Here is a 25,825-nt window from a genome sequence, read left to right as displayed (position 1 = left end):
CGATTCTCTTGAGCCGCTGTATCAAATCAGGGTCAATGTTACGAGGATCTTCTTCCTCTTCTATAGTGAGGTTATAACATTCCATCACATTTCGGATCTACACAGCCTAATTAGGTTGCCAGATAACTGGGACTTCATTTTCAAAAATCTTCTTCTTAACTATATTCAGCGCTGCATCTATATGTGGACAATCATCTTCAAATCTGAATGTCATCACAAATCCATCCACCATTTCCGCCCAGCTAGTAGTTCCATGTCAAAGTTCAGTTTCCAAATACTAGTTCTGAGGGATCATTTCTAGGGTATGGATGAACCATGCACCCATTCTTCTCACGAAATTTCTCTCCAAGTTGCCATACAGAGTTGTATATGGTATCTAGGATCATTCTAGCCATCATACTTGTCTATGAGCTCTATTTCTACTTTTCCAAATCTTACCCACATGAACCTTCTACATTTTTGCCAATCTCCTATATTATTCTTATGCGTACCCCACCACCTAGCAGACATATCCCTCAACTCTTGATCCAGTGCTCACAGTCTCTGACATTCTGGTACCCACCTTTCATAATCTTTAAATAAATTATTTATATCACCCAAACCATCATATAAAGGTAAATCATGTACCTCAGCTATCATGCAGCACACTACTTTGGTGATCCTTGCACATCGCCTTGTAGACACTTCATGCAATCTATTCTGCTAGTTCTCCAATTCTTCTTCTGAATTTGAGGTACAGGAACTATCTTTCTCCCAATTCATCTTTCCATTTGCAGTGGGATTGATCCATTCTTCTTCCTTCGCTGTGATCTGATAAATATTATCAATGTCATCTATGTTATATTCCTCTCTGACAAGCTCTGTATACCTTGTCACTTCTTATGGATCCAATGGAACAATAACCCTCATATTATTGCTTTTGAATATCATTTTGTTGTAGATATATTTGGGCACTGCAACCCCAATCACATATGTCCATAAACCAAGGGCTCCTAAGTCCCTAAAAGTGTTGTTTCATACCCTAAAGGAACAAGGTCAGTTGATTACATCATCTCCTAGAAGTTTTCCATGAAAAACCACTCAAAACTGGTCAAAGCAGGACCATACAGACTGCCCAGTGCAAAAGGTGCGATGCATCTCACTTGCCACATGCAAAAAGTGTGATGCATACTGAAAAGCCCTTTTGTAGGGTGCGATGAGCGAGAACAGGCAAATGGCACAAGCAGTTTGCTAGGTGGAAACCCAGAGAATTTTCTAGAAACTGCTCATTTGACACTTGCCTCTCTGAGTTCGCCCAGGGATGAGTAAGAGATCTAAAATCTCCATGTGGAACTAAGAACTATCAGAGAGATGACACTAATCAAAATCCCAAAAGCTGACTCACCCCCCTGCAAATATCTATAAATGGATCCCTCATCCAAGAGATCCAAAGGTTGGAATTTGGTAATTTGCAAAGAGGTGCTGCTGGTTTCTCTTTGAAGACATTGTTGGGTGATCTTGCTTTGTGTGAGGTGAAGAGGGCTTTCAAGCTGGGAGGATGGCGCTGGGTCAGACCAAGTGGTTGTAATCCTCTCTTCTACGATTTTTACTAATAAAGCTATTTGAGTTTTCCTCCATATTCTTGTATATCTCTGAACATTGTGTTGTTATATGCACTTATATGGTCAATATATATATGATCCTATATTGTTTACAGTGAAAGATCTCTATGCTTTGATGGTATTATGCTGCTGTAAATCTACAGGTGCTCTTTGAAGCTGGACAAGTAAGGAAGCAGTGGCGAGATTCTGTCAAAGGGAAAGGAAACAAGCAAGGAGCCAAGCGGAAGACTGAGGTTGGTACTCTCTGCTTCTTTCTCATCTCTCTCTCGTAAAGGAAAAACAAGTGACTTTAATATGTTTGTTTCTAAGATAGCTACCCGTCTTAGTGGGACTAGCAGCTCTAAATAGACACTAGATTTCCCGATAACAAAATGGCGACTCCGCTGGGGAGCGATTAGTTTGATTGCTTGTCTCTATTTGTTTGATTCATAAACCACAGACGGAGCCTGAAGTTAAGCCAGCTAGCCTTCGAACTGCATTGCTATGCAAGTGCAGAGTAGATAAACTTTGCTTCAGTCAATCTCCGGGTTTGTTTATGAACTGAACAATTGACTTGCAAACATCCTAAATGCCCTAGAGGTAGCTTGAGTAACCTCATTAGATCAGCCCTGTACTTTGTAGTTACTGACTATCATTTGCTCAGCCTAAATCCTTGAACTAAACTACAAATTGTGGCCAAAAACCAAGTTAAAGTCTCGTTCCTTGACCATCACACCCTCTCCTTTAGGAAATCTGGATGCATCGCACCTCCCATCTGCAGTAGGTGGGATGCATCCCTGTTTCGCTGTGTTACAGGTGCGATGATCAGACAAGACTAGATCTGCCTCCAGATTTTGGTTTTTTTGTTCACTGTCTTCAGTTTTATTCATGATTTTTGCTGTCTGTGATCAGTAGACCACTGTTGAAACCCCCTTCTTTGCATCATCCAACCTGTATTATACAAAGAACTGTGAATGTTTTTATGTATTGTGCACCATTTAAAGTTCTCTTTTACAAAATAGTAGCTTAATCGAACTATTGTCTTTTGATTTGGAAGTGTCGCAAGTGCCGTTTTCAGTCAAAGAAAAGAATCCTACTGTTCTTGATAGTCGATTGTATTGTTACTCTAGTATTTGATCTAAATTAGTAGTATTTCAAGTGTCGAAAGCAGTTTTCAATTCAAAATCGCAAAGTGTAGTCTTGTCTCCTTTTCGTTTTTTGAAAAGAAAATCGTTAGTACTGTCGCTTTGAAAGAAGGAATAGTTCAGATTTGTGCTTAGCATTCTTTTTGTCATTCACACATTAAGAAAGCGGAAAACAAATACATGCACGTGCATTTGCATTTAGACTGCTTGTTGATTTTGATTTAGGACAGTGCATCTAGTGTGTGCTCTCTGCTCTATGTTGAAAGGATTTCATTTCTCTTTCCTTAGTAGCTAGGATTTTCATTGCAAAAAGAAGATTAAACAACTGTTTATCATCTTAGATTGCATTTTAGGAATTGTATATCTACATCACGCGGTGAACCTGAAAGGCAAATTTCTTAAGAAAGATCAACTATAAAATAAATTTAATGAACATAAAAACACTTTGGAACCTAACGCACAACATCTAGAAGTCTAGGCTAGAGACGTATTCCGGCGTCGTAAAGCTTGGTAACTGTCGCTTTCATCGTAGGTTGGGTGATTCCTCCTCTTTGAGACGATAAGTGCCAGTACGGACTTGTGCTCCCACGTACCGTCGAGTATATATTGGGAGACCACAATAGGCTATATCCTTTATCCTTAGGAAGCCGTGTCTGCTACCCTATCGATCGCAATGCACTAAACACAGCATTCGGGAAGATTGACTGTCGTACCGTAAAAAGTATTCTGCAGTTTTGCGATTGGTTTGGTAATCCCTCTGTCTAGATTTCCAGAGCAGTCTCTTTCGTTCCTTTTCAGACTCCTTAAAGGAAAAGGTCCATCTGAGCACTTGTCACTTCAGGCTCATTAAAAATCGAAGGCGACTAGAGTCATCTTTAGCTTTTTCTCGACTCTTAAAAATTGAAAAAGCAAGTTGTGTCAAAGCGTCTAAAATTTATTTTAATCGGAATAACGTCACTGTTCCCTTGTTGGTCTTAGGTTGAGAAAATGGAGTCCACCAACCAAGGATTTCCCCTTGGGGGAAGTCCTAGTCCTTTCTCCTCTTGGGGAGATGTTGGTGCACCTCATATGGCCACATTGTCCCTTCCAGGACTGACAATTGGCCTGCCAGTATGGCTTTTCTTGACCTCTGTCGTTCAAAGCATTGTAATTCCTGAACAATCGAATTAGCAACTAGATGATACCAGAGTTTCCCCCCAACCTTCTACTTCATTTGTCTCTCCCTCTCCTTCTTCCTCTTCACTTGGTAAAGATAGTAAAACTAAAAACCAAGTAACTGAGAAGAAGAAGAAGGGGAAGGAGAAGAAGAAGAAGGAGCCAACGGCAAAAAGGGGCAACCGTGCATCGTCTAGCGAAAATCCACACACTACACCGTCCAAACCTAAATCTCCATGTGTCATCTGCAAAGGAGACCACTATCATCGAGATTTTCCTTGCATCCCACGGATCCTAAGGGACTGGTCTCCCCGCTTGCACAATCCGGTGTCGTCAACCTCTGACGATCATGTTGAAAGTACACCGTCAACTAGTGAAAGCAAAGTCACCGAACAAAAAGGAAAATCTAAATTTCCCTGCAGACTGTGTGAAGGTGACCATGCCCTCCACCGTTGTCCCTTCCTGGACGAAGCTAAAAGAGTCTTGGATAATCGTCCTATATCACCACAGCGACTCCCTCCTGGGTACAAGAAACTCTTGCTGAATCCATCGCTAGTTGAAAATCTGACTGACCCACCTTTGGAGTCGGTCGAAGCACCTATCATTGAAGATAGACCCTCTGAGTCCACATCAGACCAAAGTCAACAGGTCGAGATGGCAGTCGACCCCATCTTGACTTCAGAAGATTTACCTTCAGATGATACAGTCACCGAAGAGAATGAGAACGACACTGTTCAAATTCTTTTCGTAAACATAGACTCCGATGAACATGGGGGCAATCTGCCCATTCCTTTACCACAGGAAGGAAATTCGTCAGAGTTGTATCCAGCCGTTTATTCGGTCCCACCTCCAAGCAACCTAGTTGTTTCCTTCGATTGGAATCTACTAGGTAGACCCTGTTTACCATCTAATGTACCATTTCGAATCATAGTGCAAACTTACAAAATGGTCATGGTTGGTACCATCATAGATGAAGGGGCTTCTGTGAGTATCCTTTCCTCAACTGCTTGGAAAGCGCTTGGTTTGCCATCGCTTTTGCCTGAGATGCGAAATCTGACAGGCTTCGATAAAGGAACCAGTCGGCCGTTAGGGATCCTTCCAAGTTTGCCTATAACTTTGAGAAGGAAAACCGTTTATCTGAACGTAATGGTAGTCCAAGGACCTTTAGATTACAATCTACTCCTTGGGCGCGACTACATTTATAGCATGGGAGCCATCGTCTCCTCACTCTTTCAAGTAATGTGTTTTTCGCATGAAGGCAGAGTGGTCCAGCTCGTAGACCAGCTTTCATTCCCTGGTTCACACATAGCTAATAGTCAAATGCCATCCCTAACAGGTCTTTTTGCACAAGGAATGTCTCATCAATCTCTAGTTCGTCCACCTGATGAACGTGAGTGATTCGATGGTTGTGACTGAAACCTAGGGGGCATGCACCCTGGTCTGCTTCGGTAGGGAAACTTCAGGTATAGGGTAGGTTTATGTAGAGGATATATGACTGGTTTGACACACCCGTCCATTTAGGAAAATGGGATTAGACCGGAATAAGATACCTCTGTTAGAAGGTAGGCCTTTCCCGATAGAACAAATGTTTTGTCTGCAAATTGAAGGGTAACCTGGAAAGGTAGGCCTTTCCCGATAGAACAAATGTTTTGTCTGCAAATTGAGGGGTAACCTAGGAAACTCTACTTCGCTATACCTGGGGGCATGCAAACTTTTTGCGTGAAAGTGAAAAGCGACCATTTATTTTCTTAGTTTGTAGGTTCTTAACCCTTTAAACTCGTAGGATTGGTCGTTCCTAGCTTACATAATGAAAGGAGTCGGAGCATAATTTCGAATGGTGCAAGCTCCCTAAAAAATGAACCTATCGATGAGACATCCTTATTATACGACTGGCATGAGCAGTTTTACGCGAAGTTCAAGCTCGTTAAAAATTAAACCTAGCAATGAGCATATGTTCCACCAGAGTTTAAGCTCATTAAAAAATGAACCCATCTCCGGTAAATAACCATTGTGAATGCATTATCATCAGCTTTTGAGCCTTGGTCGTGTTCTTACCATCACCTCCACTCTGTTGTTGCCGATCATTCGCCTCCATTTGATTGTTTACCCCTTTTGAGGAACAGCTGCGACGAGTGATCCTATTAGCCACCTTTTTACACTACCGTGATTGGAAAGTTCCAAACCTTACCTGGAACCAGCTGCTATCTGAAAACATCACTCGTTCCTCAAAAAACGAGTCTCCTTTAAGCTCTTTTCATCTGACTCGTAAAATATGAAAAGATTGCCGAGCGATTGGCCTCTCCAGCTCGTTAAAGTGATTGGAAGTGCTATCCCTCCTCTAGATTTTAATCTTTTTGGACCTGAGGGATTATTACACAAAAAGATCAAGTGTTTGTCTTGTTCGGCTCGTTAAAACTATCGAAAAGTCATCCCTTTCGCATTGTTTTATACTTTTTCGGACTTAAGGGATTATATTACGAAAAAGGAATATTGGAGTCTTCTTTCTGTCTCTTTTCAGACTCTCTAAAATTGAAAAGGACCGAGTTATCCTTGTCGTTAAACTTGTTAAAACAATAGCGACAAACTTGTCCATGCAGACAAGAGTGAGTTTCACTGTCGCTAGGCTCGTTAAAACATAGCGACGGGTTTGCCCAAAGGGCAAATTATAGAACAAGCATATGTTATCCTCCTCAAGCTTGAAAAAAATAAAGAGGTACTGGTCAGAAATGACCGGGGAAAATTGGGAAGAAAACTTGAAGAAACTTTATTGGTAGCAGGTCGCTCTTGAACATGACACTTTCACTCCATCACCATGATTTTGGCAGGTTGGGTTATTCCGTTCACCGGTCATATCACCATTGGTCCACCGTACCATCCACTTTTGGGGTTAATGCTACCAATCCATTTCAGTGTCACCGATATGTTCAAGAGAAGTCACTCAGAGAATTCACCTACCCAGCTTGTGTCTCATTCGCTATAATACCTTCACGCTTCATTCTTTCATGACCACCATCTTGAACCTTGTATCATCAGATCGTTTTCACCTCTACAAAATCATTTGCTCCGTTCTGCGTCGTAGATGTGGGATCCATTAATGCCCTCCTACAACGGGTCACTTCTTGTTGACATCAGCTCATTATCCAAGAAGCCGACCTAGGGACAACCCTTCCAGTACTTTGAAGCTTGCATGCCTCAATGGCAAGTTTCTCACTTCCAGCGACAAGTTTACACTAATGGCCTTCGATCGAAATATTTTGCGTGGTGTTCGACATCAACTCATGTATTCACACCACGTGAATTGTACTGCAGTACCTTGAGGGTCATCATCATCATCGGTGATTCCTCTCGCGTCTGTTAACAGCTTACATCATTGGCTAGTAATCAAGCGATGTCCTTCCATGTTCGACATCAGAACATCTTTTCACATGGATCGACTTGTACTTTCGGGCGAAGATTGAACGAGTTTTGAAGACCCTGGATCTAGTTTCATCCATCCGGGCTGCGATATAATCAGGAAAATAAAGACATCAAATGTACATCATTGCTGCACAGATAATCATCCAAACTAAGGGACGATGGCTCTACCAGAATCAGCAGTCTGCACACAGTCGGTTGTCTGTCCTATGTACATGAAAATTAATTTATCAAACTGAGCATGGGAATGCCCGCCTCAGCTATATCATGAAAATATTATGAAGATAATGTATTGTATTGTATCTTATTAAAGGTCACCTTCCAGTGCGAAAAACCTGGATCCTCATTATAAAGCATTTCACCCGACATCAAAACATTTACGACCTCATGCTTTAGGGGGCAACTGTTATAGACATATTTGGGAACTGCAACCCCAATCACATATGTCCATAAACCAAGGGCTCCTAAGTCCCTAAAAGTGTTTTTTCATACCCTAAAGGAGCAAGGTCAGCTGATTACATCATCTCCCAGAAGTTTTCCATGAAAAACCACTCAGAACTGGTCAAAGCAGGACCATACAGACTGCCCAGTGCAAAAGGTGTGATGTATCTCACCTGCCACATGCAAAAAGTGCGATGCATACTGAAAAGCCCTTCTGTAGGGTGCGATGAGCGAGAGTAGACAAATGGCACAAGCAGTTTGCTAGGTGGAAACCCAGAGAATCTTCTAGAAACTGCTCATTTGACACTTGCCTCTCTGAGTTCACCCAGGGATGAGTAAGAGATCTAAAATATCCATGTGGAACTAAGAACTATCAAAGAGATGACACTAATCAAAATCCCAGAAGCTGACTCACCCCCCTGCAAATATCTATAAATGGATCCCTCATCCAAGAGATCCAAAGGTTGGAATTTGGTAATTTGCAAAGAGGTGCTGTTGGTTTCTCTTTGAAGACATTGTTGGGTGATCTTGCTTTGTGTGAGGTGAAGAGGGCTTTCAAGCTGGGAGGATGGCGCTGGGTCAGACCAAGTGGTTGTAATCCTCTCTTCTACGACTTTTACTAATAAAGCTATTTGAGTTTTCCTCCATATTCTTGTATATCTCTGAACATTGTGTTGTTATATGCACTTATATGGTCAATATATATCTGATCCTATATTGTTTACAGTGAAAGAGCTCTATGCTTTGATGGTATTATGCTGCTGTAAATCTACAGGTGCTCTTTGAAGCTGGACAAGTAAGGAAGCAGTGGCGAGATTCTGTCAAAGGGGAAAGGAAACAAGCAAGGAGCCAAGTAGAAGACTGAGGTTGGTACTCTCTGCTTCTTTCTCATCTCTCTCTCTTAAAGGAAAAACAAGTGACTTTGATCTGTTTGTTTCTAAGATAGCTACCCGTCTTAGTGGGACTAGCAGCTCTAAATAGACACTAGATTTCTCGATAACACATTTGCCTTTTCTTCAGATCAGTTATAGACACATTGTCAAACGCCCAATCCAATCCAAGCAACGTGGGCTAAGGATTACTATCATCTCTCAATCACCTTGAAGTCAGTGGTAGTGTGCACTTCGTTGATGTCCACTGTGACATTAGAGAACCTTCCTAGGGCTAAGATTTTATGTTGATTTTCCATCTTCATCTGACTAGTAGACCATTGTAGCTTTAAATTACCCATCGATTCCCAAGTTTGCCTTGGCAAGACATTGGCATCAGATCCCAGATCTAAGATAACCTGATCCATGTCATACTCTCCAATCTATGTTGTAAGCCTCATTTCTTTCCTTGTTCTCTTCTTGTGGCTATGCAGATTATTTATTGCACACATCTCGCTCTATGGTATCTTGCTAGAAGTACATGAGCCTATTAGTTCCTATAATCCCTCCATATCCTTCTAATTCCTCAACAACTTCATGCAGGTATGTAGAAAAGACTTCAAAACATTTGGATCCACCTCTTGTGTTGCAACCAATACTATTTCACAGTTATCCTTCTAAGTCGGCTACGCGACAGAGGTCGAGGCCTCATCATCCACAAAGCTTCACCTTGCCTCCATGAATGCTTTATTTTCCTTCAAGATATCAAATACATAAGAATTTTTTGTGGTTTTCCTTATCCATGTGGCTTCAAATTCCTTTTTTCCATTGGCCTTATCATTCCCAATCGTGGTTCCACTTCTTGTTACAATATCGATGCACAGTTGATCTTCTCTTGGCTCAACAGTCATCATTTATACAGTTGCTACAGGCTGCTAGTTTCTTTTCTCCTACATATTCGCAATGAGGATAGAACATTATTCTATGGAACAATAAAAAGTCTTATAATAATTGCAGGTTGTCGTCGGGTTCTGACAGTCTCTCGTGAAGTGTCCTGCCTATCCACAGTTATAGTAGATAATCTAGCCTCATCCTTCACCAACTCCTCCTCCTTGTCCTTGAAATCCTCCTCGTCCAGTGTGCTATCCTTGCTCTTCATGTGTGTGTCCTTCAACTTGCAGTCTATAACTATCAGCAATGCGCTCCATCATTAAGTCATAACTTCAACAATTTTTCTCATCATGGCCTACTGATCTACAGAAGTTACAAAATAGTTGTTTCGGGGTCTGTATATATTTCTGTAATAGATAGCAGTCTTCAGAGCGATGTTGACCTCACGTCCTACAAATTTCACACCACAGACCCAAATTTACTGGATTAGGCACTCCACTTGCAATATAATCTCTGAATATTGGGCATTGATCCTTATAATGACCTTCCGCTTTGCACTTCGTACACCACACTTCTAATATTTCTGGTTTGACTTCTTTACCTTTCTTTAGATCCTACAATTCTAGGGTCAACATAGCTAGCTGATTTTGTATCTGATGTACTCCTGCATGAGTATCTTCAACTGGCGAGGCTTCCAACTTCATCGCAATCTCTAATGCTTCAGCTTGCATCCTGATCTTCTGTTGTGTCAATGGTAACCTAATATGTGGCAGTAGCATGGCTATGAACCATTCCTTATGTTGTTGTGGGGGTATCTCAAAGCTCACTTGACCCATCAAAACCTTGAATCGCTAATCCAATTCCCACACAGATTTAGTGGGTGCTTGCTTAATATCTTTCAACTCTGTGATTCTGATTTTGGCTTCTTGAACTCTACTACCAAGGCCTTCTTAATTTCATCAAACATAGCATTCATCTTACTCATGGAGTATTTCATATACCATGTCAGTGCCCTCTCCCTCAGCGATGTGACAAGTTGTGCCTTCTTTACATCATCATTATTAATCTGTCTTTCCATCCATACTGCATCAGCTATGAACCAAAACTGGTCAGGGTCCTTTGTTCCCAGTCCTCTAAAGACAAGTAGCTTAATGTCATTAGCCATTCTTCTTCTCAAGGGGCTAGGTGGAGAGGGAGGTGGAGGTGTAGGGGAAGTATGGGGAGGGGGATGGGGTGTGAGGGGGGTGGATGGATGGGGAATCCCAAAGACACCCTGATTCTTTTTAGCCCCTGACTTCGACATGCCTTCAGGATGGGTGGGGGAATATCGTGGGGTTGTAGGGTTACTTCTTTCTTCTTCGTTCTTAGATCCCAATAGAGGGCTATAGTCAGCCTCAATAAAATTCTTCAGATCTATTCTATATCGTTTTCCACTTCGTGTAGCTCCTGGTTCCGACTTATTTCTTCTTTTCCCAAACATTAATCTAACTACATCCATAGAATCCCTTTTTCACACAATAACATTTTAATCTAGAGCTTCAGAGAATTTAAAAACTTACCTCGTGGTCCTTTGAAGAATCTTCGTTCAACTTCACTATAGGACACAATTTGGTCGATCATGAACTCAGTGATAAATCCTCCCAAAATTCTATCGATCTAGAAATCAACAGCCCTTGAGATACTGTTATCGATTCTCTTGAGCCGCTGTATCAAATCAGGGTTCCACTTCTTAGGTTCATCACCTTTGAAACAATTCTTATGCTCAACTAACTTAGATATCCACTCAAGCAATTCAATGTGGAACGAACCAAAGAAAATATCGTATTGATCTTCAAAGATATATCTCTGCAACCAAGCTTCAGTAGATAAACACGGGTTTCTATTCTCTTTTTATACAAATTCTCTTTCTTTTTGTTCGACCCACTCCTGGAGTTCTTTCTTTGACAAATGCCAAATCATATCCCTTTAAGTAGATCCCGGTCCCGACAATGGAACCATTTTTTGGTTTGAGGGGGCTTGACCCAGGTTCAGAGTGTGCTATGCACCAACAAAACCCTCAACTACTGGCCCTTTTAACAATGACCTGCAAGCAGGTTGCAGTCTCACCGAAAGTAGTTATGGGAGGTTGCAAAACTAGGTTTTCGCAACCGAAGGGAGATCCGTGAAGTGACGTCGTGTATTATTGTATATCAATCTTATAACTTCACATGCATAAGAACTTCACACAAATGATTAGTTTACATAAACACATAAACTCTAACACATAATATTATATCGTACAGGTCTTCACAAAATGCATTAAAAACATACATAATGAGATACATAATAATAGATAATTAACATATACAAAGATACAATACTTCGCCAAAACTTCTTCTTTTTTAAACAAATATTCAATTACATTCACTTCTCTGACGTGCACCTAGATGCAGGTGGTATGCACACTCAACTACAAACCCTTCAAGGTGTTCGAGCACTCAACTACGAAGCCTTCCCCAAAACTACAAACTACATATGCAAATACAGAGATTCAATTCACTTATGATATTTCATTACTTTCTTTTTTTCTTTTACAAAGTATTACGTATCCTTGTATACAATTCATCTATACAAAAAGCACGATCCACATACCATGGATCCATAAAACAAAGACTACTACCCGATACTCATTACAAAATAAGGGCTTTATCCCATCCCAAAAGCCCTAAAAGTCCGCGTGATGAATATATCTTCGCCAGCTCTATGTGGTCCGCTCCTTCTTTCGCGGGGTCTTTTACCCAAAACTTGGATCAAGTTGGGCCATGCCCAATATAACTTGTTCTTATTGTTTGTGGAATTTTTCTTTTAGAAGAAGGAGCACTTCCAAACTTGTTCTACAAATTCTGAGCTGGATTAGAAGGTGGTAGAATCCTTGTCGATAATTTCTTTTTAAGCTCTTTCTCAGAGATAGGTCCTTTGCTCCTAAAATCATATTGGTTGGTTGGTTGTTGAGGAGGAGCCTCACTCACTCGTATCTCATCAACACTCTATTTTTCATCATTATATATGACACGAAATGCATTAAATGAGCATTCAATACCAAAAATTTCATCGGTCATGGTAGGTTCATTCACTTCTTCAGTTTGCTCAGATTGTTCATATGCTAATAACATGTGTACAAAGTTAGTCATCATAACATTCATATTATGATTTCATTGGGGAAATTTATTCTCTAAATATTTCAGTTGATGAAAGTACAAAAGTTATCCATGCCCCAACTTTCAACATTAAACACTGCATTAGAACTTTGAGCAGATTTAGCTGGTTGAGAGTTGTCATTCCTTTTGAAGAAAGGTGGCTTAAAATACTTGTTACTGGTAGTGCCTCACTTGTCCTTCTTTTTAATTCAAATACTTCACTCATAAGAAAATTCAAAGACATAGTCAAGATTTCCATATCAAATTAATCTTTCTCTTTAGGTTTGGAGAAAGAGGCTTGAGTTTTATTACCATTTTCCTTGGAGTCTTTAGGATTGTCAGAGTCTTTAATGGCTCCAATATAATGCAGGTCATTTTCAAAAATAATAACTTCTGCAAAGTTTAAAGCCAAAGTATCCTTTGTATCCCTTTTAACGAACAAAATAATATTAGTTGGCAAGGTATCTATACAATATTTTTTTGTGTGATAGAATCATGCGGTTGTACATATGCAGACAACTTGTTCAATAAAACAGTAAATATTTGATTAAAATATTTCACTTTTTCCTTGTCCCCCATCTTAATATTCCCGAGTTCTTTTAACAACATGGTGGGAATCTTATCATTAGCAAACTTCTCTAATAATGGGTTGAATTAGCCGAAAGACTATGATACCATACTGGCGCTCTACCTTCTAGAGTATACGAAAAAAGTCTACAAGAAACGTCATCAAAACATACCTCAATCACTTGTAAATGCATGTAGAAATCATAAATATGGTCTTCAACTTTGGTCCTTTTATCAAGATCAAACTTTGATAGCAATTTTTCCTAGTGTTTAGGCATGCGGTGAAGATTATCTGAAAGAGGAAGTGGCCCTTGGGTTATCCAATCAGGGAAAGTTTCAGGGGATTATATTCATAGGTGGGCTAATTTTCCATGTTTTTTCCAAAATTTTTTTTGTTGCCAATTTCCATTTTTTCTAAAATGGTTCACCCAATTTTTATAGTACACCATTATTTTACCTTAAAAATCACAAAATTATTATATCGATTAATATAAAATCATTGGAAATCTAAATATTTCTAAAAAAATATCACCAAAAATTTTACAATTTGCATATTAGGGATTAGTAAGATTCGCTAAGCTTTCTAAACTTTAAGATAAACTTCCATCCTTAAAATTTTCCCCACATCCAATCCAAATTTGCATCATCCATGCCTTCTTCTCCTTTCTTCTCCTCTCTTTTTTGAATCAGAAGAGCCTTCTCCTTCATCGTTCAAGTCTTAGTTATAATCAGGCTACTCTTTGTCTCTTGGTTGTTCTTCATTAGAAAGTTGAAAATATTCCTCGTCACCATCCAAATCCTTGCCAATAGGTGGAAGGGTACCTTGTTGATTTCTTCTTTCCGCAAAATCAACTAATTGTTCAAGGGTGGCAATAACCAAATCTTTCGGCGAAGAAACCAATACACCACTAGGGGTTGTTTATTTCTTTACTAACTTGTGAGGAAGAATAACAGCAATGGGAAGTAACCAAGAGCTCTTGCAAACTAATGACTGATAGGCTGGATTTTCTGGAGTTGATCGTAAGTAACTTCAAATGCTTGTTCCAGACCAAGAGAAGACCCTCCTACCTCTAGAATATGAGTTGGATTAGAACTCATTATGTTACTGCCTTGCACAAAAGATGAATTATTGGGATGTGGAGAGTTATCAGTCATAAAAAGGTGGATTCCATCCTTATAGCACGAAAATGTTGACAGTGATAGAAACTACCAACATTTAAGGGGCCTCCATGAGGTGAAGTCCCAATTAGACTTCACACCATCTAGTATAGGATCACTTTCAGAAATAATGCTCAGCTACCATTCTTCTTAAAGATTTTCCTTGGCTACGATAGTTAGCACAAGAGAGAAATGTACATGTACTTTTGAATGAACAAGTGATTATGCCTTGTGGAATGTTCAATTGAAAAATGTATCAAGCTTCTTTCACTAGAGGGAAATGAAAGTGAGACTTTAGAGATAGTAATAGCAATATTCCAATAAAGACACATGCACATACATGTGAAAGAACTGTTAATCAACTAGCGAAATAGTGGACATAGAAGTAATGATCAGTAAAACAAGTACAACTGATCCAGGTTATCTTTTGTTTATAGATGCATTAAAAGAATTACATATACAGTTTGTAGCTTAACCAAAGAGAAACTTTAAATGTGCACATGTGAGAGAAAGAAGAAGAAACACATAAGAAGACAAGAAGACAAGAACTTGATAACGGAGTTCGTCCCTCCTGGACTACGTCTCTGGGCCCTGCTCGATCAATGGGGAGGCCTTCATTCATTAAAAATGGCATCAAAAGAAGTTACATTCATCAGTTACAAAAATGGAGCATTATACCTCCATGCTAAAAAATGCCCGAAAATTGGAGAGCTCTGTTGCAGAAACTAACACCACCAATGGATTCCCGTCGCCGAGAAGTGCAAAATCCATATAAAACTTGCCCAATTCTGAGTCTGGGCCAAAATCACCTTCCTGCAAAAATGCTGCTCAAGCAAGGTTCCACCAGTGTTTCTCAGCTGCTCAGGATTCCGCCACCTGGTCTCAAAATCCGTCCCTGTTGATCTCTCCCTCCTAATGGTAAAAAAATGAGTTTAAATAAACCTGGGCGGATTATTCCATAATGTTGTTATGGTTTATTTTTATCAAAACCCATTTTAACATAACTATTTACCAAACTTAATGAAACTGTATTCCATAATATATAAAATATGTTTCTTTGACTTTGATTGGGGAGTGGGCCCGTACTCCACGGGACCGCACTCACCCACCCTACGGAGCATGCTTAACTCAGGCTGTACATTGGGGGTGGCGGGACCACCACGTGGCTGCCCCCAACCACCATATCTCCATACGTATATTTACATCTCCGTTCATGGCATGACCGTTGGTAACTTCGTTGGGTTTCAAACTTTATAGCACCATATATACTAGCATTTGCACCTGATGTTGCAAAGGAAACGCCGTAAGGCATAGAGTGTGGAAGAATAGCGACATGTGAATGGGCATTGTTGAAAGCAAGGGTGGATGATAATGAGTTGCAATTGAAATTGTTAGTTATGTGTATGCTGAATATGGATATTTTGTAAATAATAGTGTGTAAAAGAATAGTGACATGTGAATGGACATTGTTGAAAGCAAGCGTGGATGATATTGAGTTACACTTGAAACTATTAGTTATGTGTGTTTTGAATAGGGATATTTTGTAAGTAATAGTAGTTTGTGGAAGAATAGCAACATGTGAATGGACATTCTTGAAAGCATGGGTGGATGATAATGAGTTATAGTTAATGTCAGGTAGAGGTTATCCATTATCCATGTAGTAGTTGTTGTTTATGTGAACGTGTTTTTGTACATTATTTTAAGGTTTTTCAAATGGGCATCTTTGAAATTTTGGAAAAGAAATTGAAGTGTTTGGCAAGTTTTGGCCTACTACTCATAAACATCAATCCGAAAAAGGGGTATGTGTTGTAGTATTTGTAAATGAGTAAACATTTAAAATTTGGTTTTATATGAAAAAAAGATTTAGTATGCATAATGAAACATTAAATCAAAACAATAATAATAAAACAATTTTGCATACCGTCATCTACAGATATTGTAAAGCAACTCTAGCCACATTTTGAATATTGCTACAGGGGCTTACGCTGTAAAGACTCCACATTCAAAACAAAATGGAAAGGTAGGATGAGAAACATATTGGATCATAAAGCAATAGAGAGTATAGTGGAAGCATGGGATCCTTATAATTATCGTTGGTCCTCCTTAAGCCTTACTAGGATTGGTGCCTTTTGGTGGCTTAGGCAAGAAGAGTGATTTTCTAGGTATCATTTTCATTTTGTTGCTCCTATGGGGCTTCTTAGATTCAGAATTTGAAGGGACCCAACATCGTAAAAGTGTTGTTTGGTGGCTTGGGCTTGTAACACATGAACTGGTACTTAGCCCCAAACAACTCGAGAGTGTACAAATTTCCGAGGGCAAAGGATAAAAAGGAGTTACTATTAAAATTTAAAATTCCCGCTTAACAAACTCTACTTGGGATTCCTTGAAAATTTTAATTTACCAGCCTCCACATTTCATCAAAAGATAAGAGCCTTACTGTAAAATAAGGATTGACAATGAAAAGTAATGAGTTGTTATCATTTTTTTCCATTCCACCAGTCACAAAACATTAAACATGTATGTACCAGTTCACTCTACATGATTCATGATTTATTGCAGAAATGGTAAAAAAACTCAATGCTTATTTCTTCTGATCTCAACAGAAATTTCATTTTGAAATCTTATAAATCTATTAAAATAGTAACAATAGTACAAAATTATATCTTATTTGTGATCAAGAACTTTATGGCCCTAAAATTTTTATTATGAGTAAAAGCTTATAATTTCATTGTCTTCTAACAGTTTTGTGTGAACGAACTCTAAATTTCTTGCACCATTCTGACTTAAAGTAAATGCACAGGTGGTATATTGTAGGGAGACAGAGTCAACCTGCAATTGTTTTGGAGAAACCGATAGAGCTTGTCAATCAGTAATCCTTCAAAAGGCCTAGCGCTCTTATTAGTCTTCAATGTGATTTTTCCTAGAAGATACACAAACCTTGTATTCTTTGCCAATTCAATCTACTACAATTCCTCATCTAAGAGTAGTTACTTTCTTCCACTGTATTTCTGCTTGCATAACTTCTGTCATGTGAGGAGGAATGAGTTCCTCTAAGCTTGAGATAGTCTTTTATGCTTCCAAAAACCTAGTTGATAAATTCAGAGCCTTCAATGTTTGGGGCATCTTTGTAACCATATTGGGCTACACATTTATATTACACTGTACAAAACAATTATTCAAGTGACACCTTCCATTACTTCCATTTCAGCAAACAACAATCTCAGTTGTATACCATGAACCATGTCGTCAAAATTTTGAGGTTTAGGGTAAATAACCAAGATTGCTTTTGTTGAAACAGAACTTATGGGATGTGTCGCTCGAATAATTGTTTTGTACAGTTTAATTTCTTGATGTACATTTGGATTACGTGGTTCATGGTATGTAATTGAGATTGTCGTTGCTCAGATGGAATTGATAGCAGATGTCTCTTTAATACTTGTATTGTACAGTGTAATTTCTTGATGTACATTGGCCTCAAATATAGAAAAGAAAGTATAGACACTAAGGGCTCACTCCTAGATGAGGATCTAAATTGGTGAAAGTTAGTCCTGGCTATTTAGTATTGTTTTTATATTACAGTACCATTTCCTATTAACGAACGATAAAAGATAAGATAAGACTAGTTTTACTAATGGCAGTGGGTGACCAAAAGAGAGGTCAACAGGGCTCAAAAGTACACCAGTTACAACATACTGTGGAAGTGCCCATTACTTGTCATTAGGTATAGATGTAAAAAGTAGAGGAGGGAGAAGAAGCATCCACATCTGTATCAATCACTCTGTAGCTACCGATGTGCTGCTTGATAATGTCACCTAGGGAGTGCCTGAGTAGTACCAATCTATAGTCTACATATTTAAATTAGTGCTGGAAAGGAGTTTAGCAAATTTCAGTGCTTTCATTAGTTGAGTAGGGTTTGATTCCCAACTTAAATCGTAATCTAGAATGAGATTCTTGATTTTTCCCACAAAGAAACTCTCTAAATTAGCTAATTTGTAAGTCTATTTCAATTGTTACCAACCTACATCCTTTCTGAGCTGGATGATAGGTATCACGCCTCGTTACCAAATGCATATATTTTTTATTATCTTATTTTTGAGCCCTGGGGTTGGCTTGATTGGCCTTGGAGTTAGACATTAAACTTCTCAGAAATGGGATGCCACAAGTTCAACTCTTACGATTCCTTTGGGGTTATGCATTGTAATCAACGCTGATGGTCTACCTGGTTTACCATCTATGAATCATGGGGAATACTTGTAATCAATGCTGATGGTCTACTTGGTTTACCATCTATGAATCATGGGGAATACTTGTAATAAATGTTGATGGTCTACCTGGTTTAGCATCTATGAATCATAGGGAATACTTGGAAGGTCTCTGTGAATTTAACAACATCTATTTAAATTCAACATCTATTTAAATTTTATAGTTGATTGTATTGTGACATGTATTGTTTTGCTATCGCTAGTCAATCAAAAATTAAAATTATACATTAAATTGGAGCAGATTCAAAGTTTCTTTCCATTTTCCAAATTGCATATGTTTATCTCAATTGCCTAACTTGATTGTAACTTGTGAAACAATTTCGTTTTCTCCTCTATTGGTTCTATTATGATGTTTCTACTTGCATTGACTTCATGGGTTAATTTCCTGTGTTTTATCTTTGGCATATGATATATATTGTTAATTGTAACATTGATCTTTGGCATATGATATATATTGTTAATTGTAACAATGATCTGCATCTATGAACAAGATTTTTCTAGTTGTGATATATCGCCATGTCCATTTCTCAAACCTCAAAGGCGAAGATTCTCCAACATTTTACTTCTCACATATAATGAATTTCTTGTTTTTCCCCATCATATTTCTAGTTGAATATGTTTCATGTGTAAATCCACTATTTTTCAAATAGCTTAAACTGTTCATATATTTCCTATACTTATATGTTCATGTGTCTCTTGCACCTATCCAAACAAAAAATGTCCAGTAGTAGCATCACGTCATGGCATAAAGCAATAGTGCTTCCTTATTGCAAAAATTGCATTTGCGACAAATCGTTATCATTTTTGATAATTTCCTTCATTTATATAAATATGATGGTTCTCAAATGACTCTTTAGAAAAAAATTGTATATCAGATGAGATTTCTGACTCTGATGCACATCCAGTAAAATGCTTTTACAGCTGATTTGCCATTTGTTGTATTGGTTGTCACTTGCTATTTTCAAAGTTTCGTATGGTGTAAAATGCTAATTAAGTATTTTAGTGCTGAGAAGTATCTCTGATAATAATGGAGCCGAAGTTCTGGACAGACCCAGAAAGTGCCATCAAGAATGCATACAACCGGACTGATGGGAAAATTTTAGCAAAGGCAGCTGATTTAGGGCCCGTTGGCTCCACAGCAGTCACTGCTATTTTAGTTGATGGGAAAAAACTCTTTGTAGCAAATACAAGACATTCCAAGGTTGTTATAAAAAACTCTTTGTAGCAAATACAGGAGATTCTAGGGCTGTTATATGTAAAAACGGCACTGCTATTCAGCTGACTGTTGATCATGAGCCAAGTATTGAACACCAGAACATCGAGAAGGGTGGATTTGTGACACTCTTGCCAGGTACCACTACAAATGTTGTGCAGAGATTAATTTTAATGAAAACATGCTTAAATAATTTCTAGCTCAAGAGTAACATTTGAATGGTCACAGGGAGAATTTGTATACTTAATGGCGTTCTTTTTTGATATATTAGGAGATGTACCTCGAGTTAATGGTCAGCTTGCTGTAGCTTGTGTGTTTGGTGACAGGAGTCTGAAGCAACATTTAAGTTCAGAACCAGATGTGAGAGACACAAAATTTCTCATTTTGGCTAGTGATGGATTGTGGAAGGCAAGGCATTTTTTCCAATCATTGACTTATTTGCATAGTTACTATACTCATAGATGACTATACTTGAAAGCCATCTAGGAAAAAATGTTTTACTCAATACTCAAATCTTGACTAGTCTGATTCAGCACCGTGGAAGGTATTTCAACAGAAAAACATCAATGCATCGTTACATCTTTATCTGTGACTTTCTGACTTGATTTGATGTGATAGTATTTCTTAATCAATAATAACATAATCACAAGAAAACGTAATTACTGTCATCAATAGTAATATAATCACAATTACCCTCATCAACAATAATATAATAACATAGAAGGTTATAGTTCATGGAAATGGCGGAACGCGCGCGCATTTTTCAGGATTCAAAGACTCCCATTTCCTCCATTCCGATCCTTATTTCTGCTTTGTCTGAACAGTTTTGATTCTGATGGTTATATACTGCCGTCCTTCAGGGATCTCTTTTTAATTTGGCTGTTATGGGTCTTCTGTATATACGATCTGCTCGTTTTGATTCTGATGCTTTTCCATGGACCTCTTTTGAGGGACTGTTATGATGGACTGATATGTCTTTTCGGTGTATTTATCTGCTCATCTGGCATATATCTTCCCATATCTGCTCAGCATCTGTCTATTTCTGGCCTATTCTTTTTGGTTAGATCATATGGTCTGATAATTGTATTAAGCCTATTATATCTCCTTAATATAATATCATGTCGCTTTTCTCTCTGAAAAAAAAATAGTTCATTAAGAACCTTATGATTATACGAAAAAGAGGTTAACTTTATACTTGGTAATGTGGGTAATTTAAAAAAGAGAGCTGATCCAGAGGAAAAACAAAAGGTTAAAAGTTAAAAAATCTTGAGGAAGAAATATTGTTCCAAATAAACAGATTACCCGTAGGTTTCATCTATTGATCAAGCTGTGTGGAATTGATATTATTACGATTCTCCAGATCATATACACATTTCAACATAGTTAGAAATTATAGGAGTTTCTTGGGCAAGAAGCAAAACACAAGATTACGGATAACATGAGTTTCCTCTAACCATAGTCAAACGCCCTAAAGGGAACAGTCTACTTCTCTGTTCCCTCATTCAATCAGACCATGGATTATGCAGTGACAACAGTTTCAATAGTTGCACCCGCTCGTCTTGAACGCACAACATATCTCCTTCTTCCCATATCTCAGGCAGGGCTTCTCTAATGTTGTGAATACTTTCAAGGGCAAAATCTGCTCCCTCTGTCCGGACCGAAGTGCCCACCTGTTGATGGTGAAAACGAATATTAAAATTAGATGAAGATTCAACCAATTATGCCTTTTTACAAAAGCATCAGATCCCATTAAGAATTATATGGTCTTACCAATACAGTATGCAGGCCTGCACGCTTTCCTGCGGCTATATTCCGGGGACTGTCATCAAAGAAAATCTTACAATAGATGCTGTTGAAATGATATGCATAAGGTAAAGAAAAATGGATGTTGTAATGTCTGCCAGAAGGCAGATGTCGAATTGCAGGTTGCCGAATTGTTTTGAGACTAGATTATGATTGAGTAAAACAGTCCCTTTCTAGCTCCTCTCTGCTGAAAAGAGGGGTTATGAGGTGAAACAGTTCATATCTTTTATAATTACGTGACCTCCTTGCCCCACAACATACAGCATTTAACAATCAATAAATTGTCTTTCTCCCACAAATTGAACTGATTTACTTCCTCTGTAGTAGGGGACTGAACAACACGTCTAGAAATGGTCCTTGTCAAGGTCATTATCACCGATAGAGATATTTTGACAAAGGAAATTTGACACTGCATGCAATCTACAATCACAAACAAATAAGAGATGGATTAAAAATAAAATTCCTATTTCCCACAGCCAAAGTGATGATCAAAGATTTTAGTCGATATTTTCAATACATCATAACAACACTAAACATTGATAAATCACAAACAAAAAGAGGCATACCTTCATTGCAAGTTCCTGATCGATGTTGCAACGATATCTAGCAGCACCTTCTAGGGGACAGTTTGTTCCTTTATACAAAAGATTGATATTACAAAGAGTTGAGAGCTGCATAAGAGCATCAGCCATAGGCCCCAAACCATTTTCATCAACTGCAGATATATTGTCAGATTGTAGATTTTCAAATTCTTCATCTGCCATTGCTGTGATGCATTGGAAGATTACAAGCAGCCTCTCCAGAGGGAAACTCCCTGGACCTTTAAGGAACTTTTCTTGCTCCTCATGTTCCTTTCTCTCTGTGGATTTTACACTCCTATTCAAAAACCAACAAAAGAGAGTATACAATAATTACTCCAAAGTGATGCTTGGGATTGCATAATTATATGGAGGAAACGTTAACTTCTTGCTAAAAGAAATCATATCCTTCCTTATGTGAAATCAACTAAATTTATTTTTAAGAATCAGATGAAAAGAAAAACAAAAAAGGATAAAAGCAAAGGATCAAAGGAACTAAAGTTCTTACTTTTTCCTTCGCTTACGATTATCTAATCCCCCAGACGAATCAAACAACGTGGCATCAAGAGTCGCAGGGTTCCTTGATGCAATGAAGGCAGAGATGAGCAAGTACTTGCCACAAACAGAAAGATGAAAATCTAGATCTTCATGTATTTCATCAAAACCTTGTCTTCTTGTCATGATTTTCCTTCTAACCTTGTCTCTAGAAGTAGGGACATTGAATATTTGGTTCAAGGCCGGTGCAATGTGTGGCTCAAGATAAGAAAACAGCCTCCGCTTTCCGTTTTCAGCAGGAACCACAGCTTCTTTGCTAATTGGTTCACAGTATTTTTGAAACAAAGGTTCCAATGTTGTAGAGAGTTCTGTAACTCACCTGCAAGCTCTACTGAAGGGCTTCAAAATAGCATTGTTCAATATCAGAAACAAAAAGAAAACAAGTGTAAATCAAGCAGCCACATATTTCATTGAAACTTTTAAAAACTTCGAAAGCCCCTTAACTTGAACAGCAAAGAGAACCATGGCACGGTTTGGACACCTAAGATCAGAGAAGCCCAACTTTCTTGCTGTTGGGTGGATCTTCCCATACAAAATAAGCAAGTGTATAGTGTGCAGAAGAGACAGAACTTTCAGCAAACCAAACTAATAACCTCATTGACAGGAGCCAATCAACAAGATTTACACATTGCGACATACTCCTATGGACGCAGAGAAATAGTAGACACATGAACCCAAATTTGCCTCGCGTTTTTCTAATAAGATTTGAGCATTATTGTTTCATTAACAGAAATCTATAAGCATATTTGAAGAAAAAGGTAGGCACAGGTACTTACTTGAGAAATGAGGCATACAGCTCAGTATTAGGCTACCCTTTGATAAGGATTTGATACAACTCATCATCAGTATAGTCCCGAAAGTACATTGTCAATGGCTCCAGAGCACCAGTATGGGAATAGAAGGAATCTGGAGTGATATTGCTGATAAAAATCAAACCCAAATTGGGCATTCTTGTCAAATCAGATAGCTTGAACAATGTCGAGATGAGGTTGAAACCATTATTCCACTCATGCAGAAGTTCAATATTTGTCAAATATCAAGTACACCACCTCTGGAAAATCCAATCTCCTGACTTCTTTACTAAAAGAATCATTGTCCCTCTTCCCTTTGTCTTTCTACGAAGGATCATCGCAACCAGAAGCCTGAAGCCCCCTTCCTGTATTTTTTTTGGAGGAACCCTTAAGCCCCTTTTCTGGACTTTTTTGGGTATTCTTGCGAGGGGAGCCCTTAAACCCTGATTCCTGAAACCCTTTCTGTGGACTTATTTGGGTATCCTCGTGGGGAGATCCCTTAAACACTGATTCCTTCAGCCCTTTATCTGGGATTTTTTGGGAATCCCTGGGAGGAAGCCTGTAAACCCTGGTTCCCCATCTTTCCGAGATTCTATAGACCCACCTACCAATTTATTTTCATATTTTTTCTCAATGGCCTGAATACAGGCTTCTTTCAAATACACAACAAAATCTGCAATTTTCTCGCAACGCTTCGCACTGCTATAGTTATTAGCTTTTGTTCTTCTGTGGGATATCAGCTGGTTTAGAATGGATTCAAACAACAGACGAGGGCTAAAACAAGATCTACAACATGCATAGGCAAAAGGGCGGTTCAAACGCTTAAATATATCTAAAACTACACTGGTTTTCCCAGTGGAAGGGCCCCCATAAACAAGCAATGGCGTCATAAAATCCCTTGGACCCCCAACGAGCGATATGAGCTCTTTAATCTGTCTTTGTCGCCCAGGAAATCCATCGCAGAGGCATTGGTGATCCGCCTTTTATTGCATGTAAAGTGAAACGTTTTTTTAAAACATTTTTTATCAAATCAGACGGCTGATTTTTGTTCAATCGTCTAACAAAAAATCTAATGACTACGAAACAAAAAATCTAACCGCTACAATTAAGACAGAAAGGCAATCCGAAATTTTTTTCTTGAGCACAATACCATAAAATTGATTTCCTTATGAAGAGTTCATTTCAGAGAAAAACGCTTTACGGTGTAAATATGCTCAAAAAATGTCACTCAAATTTATATTGTTATTTTCCATTCATATATATATACACGATTACACAATTAATCGAATTTGGTAATTTTAATTTACATTTCCTCTTTTTACAATTATTAATTTTTTTTTAATTTATATTCATTTTTTCTTTTGTCTTTAGAGTAATCTAAAATGTTTAACGTCACTTTTAAATTTTTAAAATACGTCAGAAATTGCAATAATCTATGCACCTTTATCATAATTCATGAAACTTAATTTTCGCGGGTTGTGGATTTCTTGTTTAGAAATTAAAATTTTAATTTCGCCATTAAATTTTAAAAAATATTTTAAAATCTCAATTTATACACCATTTTCATATTTCATCCCACCAAAATTACTTGGCCATTAAATTTTCAAAACTTGATTTTCGTGGTACTGGAATTTTTTGTTCAGATATGTGTCCATTCAATAATGTATTCGATATGGCAAATTAATGTTTATGTCCTCGTCGATCTTTATGATATTACAACTGTGAGCAATAGTTTCTCCACGTAGTTGTAACTACCGCACTGTAGGTGCATCTATCGCTTTTCTCGCTGTTATGGCTGTTGTGTCACTTTCATAGCTACTCTGTTCCTACCTACAGTAGTTAATAGCGCCGGTTTTTGGAGTTCTTCGCTGATACAGTTCCTCCTATACTTCGATAGCGTCCATGGCCCACTATACTTGGGTATGTGTCTGGCCACAGCCACCTGCTCGGGCATACAACTGTAGCCAGCTATATTTGATAGATATGACCCACCGAAACTCAAATAAGCATCCAGTTACCTATTTTGAACAGCAAACAACTAAATATATAATAAAAAATAAACTATTACTCTTCACTCAGTGGCAGGGACTTGCAAAGCTGCCGTCGCTAATTTTTCTGTGACTCTGGCTTTCCGGGTAAGCATGTGATAATGAAAAAGTGTATTGGGAAATAAATGTATTTATTAATGGAGTCGTTTTTAGTGTGATTTTTTGGATTTTTTAGTGTT

The 25,825-nt window shown here is 38.3% G+C and overlaps 1 protein-coding gene and 1 pseudogene across 1 annotated transcript; one reads left to right on the top strand and one right to left on the bottom strand.

Annotated features, from left to right (window-relative positions):
- The first annotated feature begins 19,685 nt into the window (after positions 1 to 19,685).
- On the top strand, positions 19,686 to 20,471 carry LOC149190927 (putative protein phosphatase 2C 44). The gene is made up of 4 exons (XM_089410622.1): positions 19,686 to 19,822; positions 19,867 to 20,009; positions 20,143 to 20,284; positions 20,405 to 20,471. The coding sequence occupies exons 1-4, from the start codon at positions 19,686 to 19,688 to the stop codon at positions 20,469 to 20,471; spliced, it is 489 nt and encodes a 162-aa protein (XP_089266748.1).
- Positions 20,472 to 21,963: 1,492 nt separating this feature from the next.
- On the bottom strand, positions 21,964 to 25,552 carry LOC149190926 (origin of replication complex subunit 5-like; annotated as a pseudogene).
- Between the last annotated feature and the right edge of the window lie 273 nt (positions 25,553 to 25,825).

The sequence above is a fragment of the Pinus tabuliformis genome, chromosome 3_1 (genome assembly GCF_031772625.1).
Source record: "Pinus tabuliformis cultivar Carrire ecotype Pingquan chromosome 3_1, CPIR1, whole genome shotgun sequence".
In the NCBI taxonomy this organism is placed as follows: Eukaryota; Viridiplantae; Streptophyta; class Pinopsida; order Pinales; family Pinaceae; genus Pinus; species Pinus tabuliformis.
This window is presented reverse-complemented; position numbering and strand designations above follow the sequence as displayed.